Source organism: Durio zibethinus, chromosome 15 (genome assembly GCF_047325235.1).
Source record: "Durio zibethinus cultivar Kanyao isolate XHJ-2024 chromosome 15, ASM4732523v1, whole genome shotgun sequence".
NCBI lineage: Eukaryota > Viridiplantae > Streptophyta > Magnoliopsida > Malvales > Malvaceae > Durio > Durio zibethinus.
This window is the reverse complement of record NC_143176.1, coordinates 7,302,284-7,315,097: the sequence shown is the minus strand read 5'-3', so window position 1 is coordinate 7,315,097 and position 12,814 is coordinate 7,302,284. Positions and strand designations below refer to the sequence as shown.

Here is a 12,814-nt window from a genome sequence, read left to right as displayed (position 1 = left end):
TAAAATTACACCAAAAAAAGTAATAAATATGTATATGGGATTCTAAGTTTTGACTTCTAATATCAAGATTAATTCTCACTTAGACTGCTTATAAGCTTAACATATATAGACATACCATTTCAGTCCAACATTTTCCATCAACTTAGTTGTTTTTATTTGTTAGTATTCCAATAAGTATTTAACTCGGTAAGATCCGCCATCTTTAAACAAAAGCAACCTCTAGAACATCAACTAGGGAAACTTAGTTTTGACTAGCTGTTTTGCAAAAAAAAAAAAGATGCCGATTTAATTGAATGAAATTACGATGCATGGAATTCTTATAGCAATTCTTATGCCAGAAAATAATATGTGATTTGTCTAATGTCTAGAGGGAGGAAGAAATGCTACTCAACTGATATTCAGAATTGACAAATTTTCACGTGACTTACAGAAACACTAAGATAATTAAAATGTGCGCATTGCTGTTTTAAAAGATCCTTGTTTTCAGGTCTGCTAGTGGAAAGGACAACAAACTATAAACTTTTAGCTGATAAAAAAAAAAAGCATAAATAAACAGGAATGCAGTCTTATGTACCCTCATAGAAATTTGCATTCTAATATGATCGCAATATTTGGCTGCAAGTCTGTGAAGTTGGGACAAAGGTTTGTGATATGCTGCAGCAAATTAGCAACTGCTTCATTCACTGGCATCTTCTCATACTGACATTCTTTTCTTCATCTCGGTCCTCTGAAACCATATATCACTACCAATTGGCCATGTTGTTTGTTGAGCTCTAGTAGACTCTTCCACTATATTTTCATCAATTGATCGGATTGCCTGCAAAACAAATTAAAGCATGGCATGTGAAAACCAAGAAGGATGTATAATTCAGTAAATTGAAATAATAACGCAGCAAGGACCATTGAATGAACCCAATAAGAAAGATTGCCACCCAATAGAACTGGGAATTAATATTGCCAGCCAATTACATTTTCAATTTCATTAGGAATTAAAACAAACACATGGATGACAAATTTCAATTGAAATCCACAACAAGTTCCCTTGAACTGACGAGATTAATATTGCATAATCAATAAAGCTGAAAGAGGAAATAAAAGTATGAAAAAGTATACAACAGATGAACCTCTCTGTTCATAAGCTTATCCAAGTTCATCTATACAAAAGGCAGGGCAGCTTTTGATACTTTTATATTGAGAGTTGGGGAGCGTAGCGTACCTCTGTTTTGGCATGCCCAGATTGCTCTGAATCAACACTAAAGCTTGTGGTTATATTGGGACAACCTCTTATAGTTAAAATTTCCAAAGATGAGAATACAAAATGATAACCCACAGGGCTGAAGCTCACAAGGTTCGGTAGCTTTTCAAGACGTAAGGTGCCCAATTGAGGTAGCTGTATCACTTTCTCTTTTTCCTCGCTACCATTTGCCTCATCTCCTGATTGTTCAAATACTAGTTCTAATTTGAAGACGTTCAGAACAGTTAAGGATTGCACTTTTGGAAGGCCATGAGCAACACTCAACGGAAAGAAACTTTTCAAGTTTTTGCATGAGTCAATCCATATACGAGTCAGATTAGGGAAGCATATAGGTTGGAGATGATGATCTTGTGGTGAAGTTTGACCATCTTTTTCAATAATTTGCTCCAATTCCTCACACTCATATATCCATAAAAAGCTTAATTGTAGCAAATTCCGAACGATGGTAGGTGATAAGATATATCTTAACCTTCCACATCTAAAGACACTCAAACCAGTGAGGTTTTGAAGGTTGACAACTTGGATGGGATCTTTCCATGTCACCCGCAATTTAGGTAGATCATGGAATCTTAGGTCCCTCAAACTTGAAAGATTATATCCACCATCAAATAACTCTTCAAAATTAGTGATAGTTAAATATTTCATATTCGGTGATTTTTGTCCCAATTAAGGAACTATTATATCGCACCACTACAAGAAAATAGAATATTAGTGGCAGTTTTGTAGTGGCGTTTCACTTACAGACGCCATTAGCTTCCATGTTTTTATAAAACTTAAGGCATTTATTATCAAAACGCCATTAAATATTCAAATAACGGCGTTGTTACTTGTAAACACCACGCAAGACTTGATATTAGCAACATTTATCGACTAAAACGCCATGAATAATCCTGTATTAAAAATTTGAGTGAATACTAAAGACGTTTTTGGTAGAGAATTGCTTGAATAATCTCATTAAAAAAATTGATAGGGAGCTACTGAAGGCATTTTTGGCAGACAACACCTTCAATAATCCCCTCATAAAAGATGTATGTGATTATTGAAGATGTTTTCTACAAGAAACACCTTTAATAATTCCACGAAAAAATTTCACAGGCTTATTGAAGGCCTTTTTTTTTTTTATCAAAACGCCTTTAAGAAATATCTAATCAAAATTTTAGGATCTCATGGATGTTAACCATAATGTGGTAGATTCGATCCCTACCTTTAGTCTTTTTTGAGTTTTTACAGAGATTTTGATTATTCTAGACATTTTCTGGGTAAAAATACATTTACCAATTCATTTAAAAAATTTTGGAGAGAATATTGAAGGCGTTTTTTACAGAAAAATGCCCTTAATAATCCATAGGAAAAGTATAGAACCAATTCTTGAAGGCATTTTTAACCAAACTCGCCTTAAACAATCCAATCAACAAATTTTTAGTTTGGATTATTAAAGACGATTTTTTTCAAAAATGTCTTATATAATCCATACACAAAAGTTGAAACGGATTCTACAAGGCATTTTTGGCTCAAACACAGCTAATATGCTAATATAGCGGCATTTTCTAGATACAAACGCCTCTAATATAGTAGCGTTTTTTATAAAATGCCACTATTTTCTGTGAAGCGTGTATAATCGGTACTCTGATTGGCTTTTTTTGCAGACATCGCAAATCTTTTAATGGCATTTATAAATGCCGCTAAATGTTAAAAAAAAACGTCACTAAAAACCAAAACCCCTGTAGTGTCAACAACTACTTGAATGTGTTCAAGCTCAAAATTCAACCACCCTCCATCCAATTTAATCTATTACAATTATGAATTGCCCAACCTTGAGTCATTAGCTTATTAACTGTGCTTAAACAACAAATTACACCAATCTCCATTGTCATGATGATTTGTTCTTCAATTGCTCATATATTATTTTGTTCTGTGGTAAAGGCAAGCTTTGAAGATTCGATTATCCGGTAAAGAGCTAGAAGGTTAAATATGCACCATCGACCTTAATATAGCTTCTTTCCACCAGCAATGGTGCAAATTGACTTAGCAACTGCAATAACCATGGCTAATTTTAAAGGTGGTGAAGCACAAGGACATTTTGATCTCAATTTGAAGCTACAAAATACTAAAAAAGAGATATCAAATCTCTTGTGCCCATTTCTTTTATATCTTTAAAATTCCCTCTGTATGATTGAGCATGAAAACAAACAAAAAACAAAAAATTCACATCTTAGACTTTGAGTTATTGAATCATTGGTTCAAAAGTCATGTACTCTCAACAAGAATTGAATTTCCCATTTCTTATAGTATTCCTTATTGGCATGCTTGTAATGATCATTTTATATATAGATTATAGAATTTTTCATCATAAACTGTTTTATATATACACGCCACTAGCTTATTACCTATGCAATATACAAATTATTTTTAAATGTATTTAGATATATAAATTAATATTGTTTAATCACTTAGATGTTTAATATATAATTTAATATATATATATATATACGTAAATTACAAATAATATAATTAAAATATCAAAACATAATAAAATAAAAATTTTTAATTAAAAAATTCAAAATTCAAAACATATAATATATATATATGTAAATTACAAATAATATAATTAAAATATTAAACATAATAAAATAAAAAATTTTAATTCAAAAATTCAAAATTCAAAACATATAATAATATTTGAGAAAAAAATAAAATATCCAAAAGATTTATATACAAACAATATTATTTAGTTTACCAATAAAATATTGGATTGGAAACTAAAAGTTTCATCACTTCAAATTAACTTTCTTCAATTTGTGCCATTTCCATCTTGTGTAATCATTTTTATACACCTACAAGTTTATATAATTGTAAGATAAATTTTATTTATTTGAAAAAAAAATAATGATTTTAAATATTTAAATAATATGCGTAATGGCTTACTCAAATGTATATTCTTTGCATGAATTTTAGTAATATCTTGATCTTCAACATTTATAAGATTTAAGAAATTAATTTTTATATTTGTTTTAAGCTTTACATTTGATGCAAAATTGTATTACTTAAAAGCTAAAATAAAATAATTTTAAATTTTAAGTAATAGTATTAAATTTTAAATAATTATTTTAAAAATTTGTTATAAAAAGATTTTAATGGGAATGTGTCAATTTCCATTCATAGGATTTTATTATCAATTCCAAAGGTAAAAAAATTTCCTTTTTGCTTTTACTACTTTTGTCTCGCTTCTAGGAAAAGGACCAATAATATTATAAAAGAATTAAATTATAAAAACTTAATTTCAAATAAATAAACTTGATTTTATTTTTATATAAAACAATTATGTTAGAATTGGTATTGTATTTAGTCATTTGCCTTTATATATAATTTTTTAAAAAAATAAATAAAAGAAAAGCCAACAAAATCAATAATTAAATAAATAAAACTAACAAACAATTCTTAAACAATTAAATCAATATTTTTTACCTCAATTATTAAAATACCTTAGAAGAGTTATTAATGTGTTAAACCAATCTTCTTTCTTCACTCTAACATCAAGAATTGACAAAGAATTTCTATAAGATCCATGCATATACTCAGGAATAAACAAAATACTCAAAATTTTGATAAAATTTTCCAAAACAAAGTAAAAACATTGATTTTAGATTTTTAACACGTGGATGTACAGATAACTAGTTAAAAACCATTTCCTTGCAAGCATATAGGTTGAAAAAAAAAAGCAAAGAAATAGAATTAACATTGAGAGTATCATTAAAGAATAAATTATCTTTTAATGTATGTGATATTTAGTCCTTTTAAATTTAAAAATAATCAAATAATAAAGGATTATTATGAAATCTCTAAAAGTAAAAATTATATTTTAAAATTTTAAGTTTAAGATGACATATATTTAAATTATTAAAAAATCTTTTTAAAATATAATTACATTTGAGATTTTTAGATTTAAAAACATATATATTTATATTATTAGAAAACCTATTTTAAAAAAATAATATATCACTGTATTTGAAAATTTTAAATTGAAAAAAATATATATTTAGATTAATGCATTTTTTAAAAAATAATATATTTAAATTAGATTTTGTTACTAGCAATTTAAAATAATTGAATTGGTCTTTCACTTAAATTTTAAAGTTTTGGATAATTAAATAATCTTAAAATATATATCTTTTGATAAATTGTTTGAAAGTAGGAAATATCTTACATATCATTGTAAAGAGAAATTTTAGGGATTTTGCTTTGTGTCAAAAGAAAAAAATTCAACTAAACGTCTACATAAGCAAACTTTATCAGAATTCTATGTATGTTATAATATAATATTATATATAATATATCCATGTAATTGTAAATTAAAAAAAGTATTACATTGACATGTATAGTTAACATGAACACTCGTATACATCTAAACACGTTTTTAGAAATATAACACATCTTATATAATTATGTAAATTCAATTGCATAAATATAAAAATGTATCATCCATCTATAGAAAAATAATCCAATAAAATTATACATGATCGAAAATACTTTTATATAATCTTTAAAACATAAAAATGTCAACCAAGGTTTTATATCATTAATAAGAGAATAAAAATCTAAAACAATTTCAGCCTAAATCTTGGCCAAGTTGTACATGTTACTTTTGGTGTTGATGTGCTAGTTGCTTGATAGTTTGCTTATGGACTTTTGAAGGAATTCCTTCTTTTTTTTCTTCATTTTATTTGTTGGTTTGGGTGGTGAATGGGTCAGGTAGAGGCAGGCACTGGCAACAAACTTCTGCATGTGTGATTTGTGGGGATCTGATTATGCTCCGTCCTGTCTTTGTAAGATGGGTCCCCAAAATCTGACCCTTCATTATGTAAGTTGCAGACGGTGACGTCTAGAAGGGTCCACACTGGATTATAGAGAAAAAGAAGGGAATAAAATATTGCTCAAAATGTAAGAATCAATTTCAAAGGCCTAAGGCAGATTTTGAAATGGACCCAATTTTGTTTTATATCCCAAAGTCAATTATTCTTGGGTGTCAATGGCCAAAAAAAAAAAAAAAAGTTTGCCAGATATTCAAGTAATTTTAGGAGGAAAAGTTAAGCAACAATTACCAAAACTATGTTAATTCTAATGTGTCAATGTAAATTCAAACTAAGAGTTAGTTAATTATTTTGATATTGTAAGGGAGGTTTTAATTTGAGAATAATAAAAGTGGAATGTAAGTGTTGAAAATTAAATTTAAAATTTTTTAAAAATATTATTTGTTAAAAAAGTTACATGAATTAATTGAATTAAATATCAAATTAAACATTATTATATTTTTACAAATTAACAACATGTTTGAATATGAAAGTAAATTTTATAATTAAACTATTATTAGGTTTAATTTATTACTATCACTTCAATTAGTAAATTATATTTAATTTGAGTATTATAATACTTAGACGTAGTTTGATTGCAAATTTAATTGAATTTATTTTTTCCATATCCTATATTTGTATGGTATACTTATAATTTTTTACTAATTACTTATAAGAAATAAAGTTGAAGTAAAACTCAAACTAACTTAAAAGTAATTTTTTATTTTTTTTTACTTCAAGTTGAACTCAAATTTCATATTGCAAACTCTTTGACTCAATTATTTCTCAATCTGAATTAATAATTAATGTATTTGATACGTATTTTATAATGTTCATGCTAATTGAAAGTTTTATAAAAGTGATATAAGATAATTTATCAATTATCCAACTTGATCTGATAATCCGTATATTTATATCATCTAAAACATTTTGTGTATTAATGTCATGTTTTATAAAAAAAATTAAATATTACATTTTATATCAACAAGAAAAATATGAAAAATATTTTTTAGTTTTTGTTAAACCCATATATGATTTTTATTAAAATTTTAACCCATATTATTTTCATATTATTTTTATTATTTTCATATCATATCATTATATCAAGTTTTAAATTGTCAAATCTATCCAACACCTTAAAAGATTTGGGTGTAATACCTTCAATTTTTATAAGAAAAATTCTTCACAATAAATTATCAATAATCGTAGTTTCATATTAGATTATTTAATGTAATAATAAATATATAAAATATTATAAGATAAATAGATATAACTTTTAACTAACCATTCATGAATATGATCAAATTATGTTTGTTTATTAAATTCAACATATGATTATAAACAAAATTTCAAGTTTCATTAATTAAATGAATATATCACGAACATAATAGAATTTATTCATATTCGATTCGTTTGTGAAAACTAATATAATGTTTTACAAACAATTTATGAACGTACTCAATTTTTGTTCATTTATGTTCGTTTATTAAATTTAACAAACGATTATGAAAAATATTTCATGGTTCATTAATTAAACTACCATAAATATACTTATTACCAACATAATTGTTATCTTTCTAAATTTTTAATGAAACAATCATATGGCAAGAGAAGTGATTTCAGAAATAAAGGAATAAGATGTAGATGTAAATCAACTTTCGAGGATGAAACTTTTATAAGGAGGGGAGAATGTGATACTCTCGCCCAAATAAGTATTGTGCTAGATTAATACCAAAGCCCATCAGTTTATTAAGAGATTAATTGTAAAAAAAAAAAGGGTTGAGGTATTAAATGAAAGAAAAGCTAGCTATCGAGAAACAAAAATGTGAGTATATGCCCTCTTTTTATTTAAGAAAAAATATCATGTTGATTGCTATTATTTGGGATTGAAGTTCTAAAAGAAAAATCAAGAAAAATTATGAAATCTTTCATTAATCTTCATGATCTATTTGAGTAAATTGCTGGGCTTTGTTTATTTCATGTCCTTAAGATTTATTGATGATTATTGAATGGAGTTTAAAGGCTGAAAGGGGGGATTTGAATTTTTAAAGATTGAAGGAGAATTCTATTTTTATATGAGATGTTATGATCTGCAATAGTGAATTAAAATAGGATTCTATACTAATGGATAAATTATTGCTATGATTATTATATATCATTGGAAAACATGTTGAATCTACTTTCTAATAAAATAAATAGGAGTCGAATTCGAGTTTTCTATGAAGAGTTATCCAATTTTTACTTAAGAATGTGCAGGCTGCCTAGTAGCAGCAGCAGGGAGGAATTTTGAAATTCGTCTTAATTTTTATGCAAGGATTTACAGATTAAGCCATATATGTTTGGAAAGCTTATTGAGTCTACTTTCCAATGAAACAAGCATAATTGAATTTGGAGTTTCTTATGAATAAATACGTAATTTTTATGAGAAGGTATATAGAGTGTCTGGCAGCAGCATATAACATGGATTGCAAAAATTGTTATAATTAATCCACAAGGAATAATGAGATGGGCCATATATGGTTAGAAAGCTTGTCGAGCCTAGCTTCTAACGCATTAAAAAGATTTTAATTCCGAATTGGATATCTTGAGATATGGTCATTTTAGTGAAAATAGTGCAGATTGTCAGAATTAGTTACTCAAGTTATTTCTTGCTTAACTTAATTGTTTTGGTATAAGTGGTCTCAAATAGGTTGATTAATTACTATTATGTTGAAATTATCTTGAATAGGTCATTAATTATTTGGGGAGAAAAAATAGGTGGTGGAATTGAAAGGAGGTAAGTAAAATCTCATACACTTTACTTGTTTTCAAATCTATGTATATATGTATGTTTCTAAATAAATGAATATTTTATTTCATTATTTTTTGATGTATAAAAATAGGATCAAACATTTGATTATTTTGTGTTTATGCTATATAAATGATGGATCATGCATTTTAATGAAATGAGAAAATGATTTATGTTTAAAAAATGATTTTATGATAGCTACGTTTTTACATCCCTGAGAAGTGGGATCAATGACACTAGAACTAGTTTTATGACCCTGGCTAATACGTAATAGTAGTTAGTAAAGATATGATCATATAACCCTAGCTAACAGATAATAGTAGTTAATATAAGGCCCTGACTAGCATGTTATAATAATTAGCAATAACCATGAGAATGAAATTATTGATACGGCCAATGTCACGTGTTATAGCAGTGATCGTAGCTAACGATAAATGAATGATAATTGTATACACCCATTTTTATTTATTTTATTTATTTGTTGATTTAGTTTTTTTCTTCTTTCTGTTTTTCAAGCTGTTTTACGGATAAGCTAATAAGAAACTAAATAAATAAATAAATAGATAAAAGCAAAGTTTGAATCCTGGTAAAATGATAGGATTAAAGCTTTAAATTTTAAAATAGGATCAAGGATTTGACTTTTGAATGGGGATAAACAAATCAGATGAGAGGGAATTTGATTTTCAAAACCCTCGTCTAACATGGTACCTAGCCTTATATAAGCCCTAGTAATCACAAAATAAGGGCAAAAAAGAAAATAGAGAAAGATCAGTGAAAAAAATAAGAGGCAATCAGAATTAAAAACTTTGGAGTGAGTTATAGGTCGCAGTAGAAAATTGTTGGGAAGTCAGTGTTTCGATTGGGAAATTTTTTTTTTTGGATTTTTCTGCATTTTTTTGAAATTTCCATAATTAGATTGAATTTTTCAATAAAAATTCAAATTTTTCGGTGATCTTCCGGTTGAAAAATCTAGTTTTTGACGATATTACCCAGAAATCGACTATTTTCTTGGTGAATTCAATGAGAAACGACGACCAAAAATCTCTTAGAGAGAGAAAGAGCAGGGGTAGAGAGAGAGAGGGGAAGCGTTTGAGGAAAAGAACTGATTTTACCTTTTATATTAGCTGAAAACGATGCTGTTTTGAATTAAAAGAAAGCAGGATCCGTTTGTTTCCTTTGGTCTGACCGGACCTGTGCCGTTGATACAAGAGCCCTACCCTATCATCCAAGCCATCGAGTCAAGTCGTACTTCAAGCCGTTTAAGCTGCTTCTATCTCTAGAGACGCATTTCTATCGAGCCACTCAGTCGAGTCGCGCTAGAGGTTTTATTCCTTTAATTTTATTATTTATTTGTTTATTTATTATTAATAGACTAAAATTACAACCATAATACAAAATCATTTCTTCAAAAAACACCCAATTTGGCCAACAAATCTGCAAAGTGATTGGCCTCTCTGTAGTTATGGACAAAAAAATCTTTTCTCACTCTAGAATAGAGATTACACGACTTGTTCCTAAGAATATTGTAATTCCAGAGATTGATGCTTACTTTGTTAATCCATGCTGTTACTACTTGAGAGTCGCTTTCGATGATCAATTCTGGAATAGAGTCAAGGTTCGAACTTACCACTATTGAAAGAGCTTCTATTACCGCCATCAGCTCTGCAAGATTAGAGTCTTTAACGCCAATGCTTTTTGAGAACATAAGCAGAACTTCGCCTTTGCTATTACGAATTACTCCACCAATACTTGCAGGACTTGGTTTACCTGCAGCAGATCCACAACATTAATTTTCCAGACACCAGATGTTGGCGGAGACCAATGAATGTTCTTCCTTGGATATCTTCGGTGCAGCGGAATGGTTAAGTCTTGAATGTTGCACATGAAATTCAAGTCTGAAAATTCAGATTAGGATATTTTGCCTTCATCCACCAACCAAGTCTAGCCCATATTAAACTGATAACTTGATCAATTGAAACTGTTTTTTGCTTAAAGATTTTCTCATTTCGAGCCAGCCAAATCGACCATGGAATTGCATAGAACAGTGTATCCCAAATAACTTTCTGGTTACTACTTGCAACAAGACTATTCCAAGACAGAAAAAGGGATTTGATCGGACCTGGAATAGACCTGCTAATATTCCATTGAAGACAGCATTTGTACCAGATTTGACGTGCAAAAGAGCAAAGCAGAAAGAGATGATCAATACTTTCCAGTTCCTCGCAGAAAGAGCATTTGTTCATCAAGTTAACCATGCATTTTTGTTTTATGAAGTAGATCAATGACAAGGATACCGCCTTTTAGAGTCTTCCAGCAAAAAATTTCTACATTGGGTGGGGCGACACCCTTCCAAATGTATTTTCATAGGTTGAATTAGAAACTGTTGTGGAGTTCAGAACTTCTCTGAAAGATTTGGTGCTGAAAACACCATTTGCTGTGTGCTGCCATATGATCCTATCGTGATCTGTGGGGCAGAGAGTCACAGAGTTTAACAGGTTCACTAGCTTGATCCGTGATTCCGATTTGGTGCTGAAAACACCATTTGCTGTGTGCTGCCATATGATCCTATCGTGATCTGTGGGGCAGAGAGTCACAGAGTTTAACAGGTTCACTAGCTTGATCCGTGATTCCAGTTCCCAATTGAACAGGTTTCTACGTAGCTGAATTCTCCAACTCCAAGTTTGAACCGATCCAATGTCTAAATTCTTTAATTGGGCCCTCTTTGTTGACAGCAAGAGAATAAATCCTTTGAAATTCAATTTTCAAAATATATCCACACTTGTCATGCCAGAAATGGATTTTATCTCCATTCCTTGTAAAAAAGAGAAAATTAGAGTTTATAAAGTTAAATTTTAAATTTTAAAATATACATTTCACTTTTATTATTCTCAAATTGTGACCTTCTTTATATTAAAAAATGTAACAATGTCAAAATAATTAATAAAATCTTAATTTGGATTTACATTGACATATTAAAATTAAGAATTAGTTAATTATTTTGACATTATTTTATTATTTAATATAAAGAAAGTTGTAATTTAAAAATAATAAAAGTGAAATATAGATTTTAAATTTTAAAAAATTTAAAACATTATTTGAGTCAATTAAATTAAATATAAAATTAAACATTATTATATTTTTGTAAACGAACAACACGTTTGAATATGAAAGTACACTTTATAATTAAACTATTAGTAAGTTTAATTTTTTAATCACTTTAATTAGCAAATTATATTTAATTTGAGTATTATAATACTTAGACATAGTTTGATTGCAAATTTAACTGAAATTATTTCTTCTATATCCTATACACAATAAAAAAAAAATTATTGGCACTTATAAGTGCCAGTAAAAGATTAAAAAATGCTGCTATTACTTTTGTCGACAGTATTTTGACCGCTGGCAAAGTAAGTATTGGTGAAAATTTTTTGACGGTCAAGTCATTGGTGTTAGAGTTACACATGTATTTGTCAGCAAGAATTTTTTCAACACTTTAAACTATCATTATAAGTAAAAAAAAAAAAAAATTGAAAACATTTTAAAGTTTCAATAAAAATCACATTTTATTCAAATTTTTTATATTTATTAAGTAAATTATATTGACACTTAAAACTGACCTAAAAATATTATTTTATTTTTTAAAAATAATTTTCACATTTATAATTGTTGTACCAATAAAATAAAAAAATAATTCATTTTTGTTTATTTTCAATATCTCTGAAACTACAACTTATAGATGTTCTAGAAAACTTTTGATACCATGGTAATTTGATAATTTCATTATAAATGGACTTAAATTGTCATCCTCAAGTTTCTGTTCATTGAGGGATACATGATCTAAGACCGATTATTTGAATGGGCAAAACATTTTAATGGCGATCATGGCTTGAGGTCATAAGCATGCAGAAGAGACAGGAAAAAGTC

General features: G+C 28.1%; 1 protein-coding gene across 1 annotated transcript; it reads right to left on the bottom strand.

The window, feature by feature from the left end:
* Window positions 1-343: 343 nt before the first annotated feature.
* Window positions 344-1,900, bottom strand: LOC149514634 (disease resistance protein RPS2-like). Its single transcript, XM_089744224.1, has 2 exons — window positions 1,217-1,900; window positions 344-817 (listed from the first exon to the last, which is right to left on the bottom strand). The coding sequence occupies exons 1-2, from the start codon at window positions 1,898-1,900 to the stop codon at window positions 695-697; spliced, it is 807 nt and encodes a 268-aa protein (XP_089600350.1). The 3' UTR covers window positions 344-694.
* Between the last annotated feature and the right edge of the window lie 10,914 nt (window positions 1,901-12,814).

What these genes read in the sequence shown, in the direction of transcription:
- LOC149514634 (XM_089744224.1), bottom strand. Translation starts at nt 1,900, where the DNA reads ATGAAATATTTAACTATCACTAATTTTGAAGAGTTATTTGATGGTGGA. An exon ending in CTGGGCATGCCAAAACAGAG is followed by an intron (nt 818 to 1,216) that starts GTACGCTACGCT and finishes TTTGTTTTGCAG; the next exon opens with GCAATCCGATCAATTGATGA.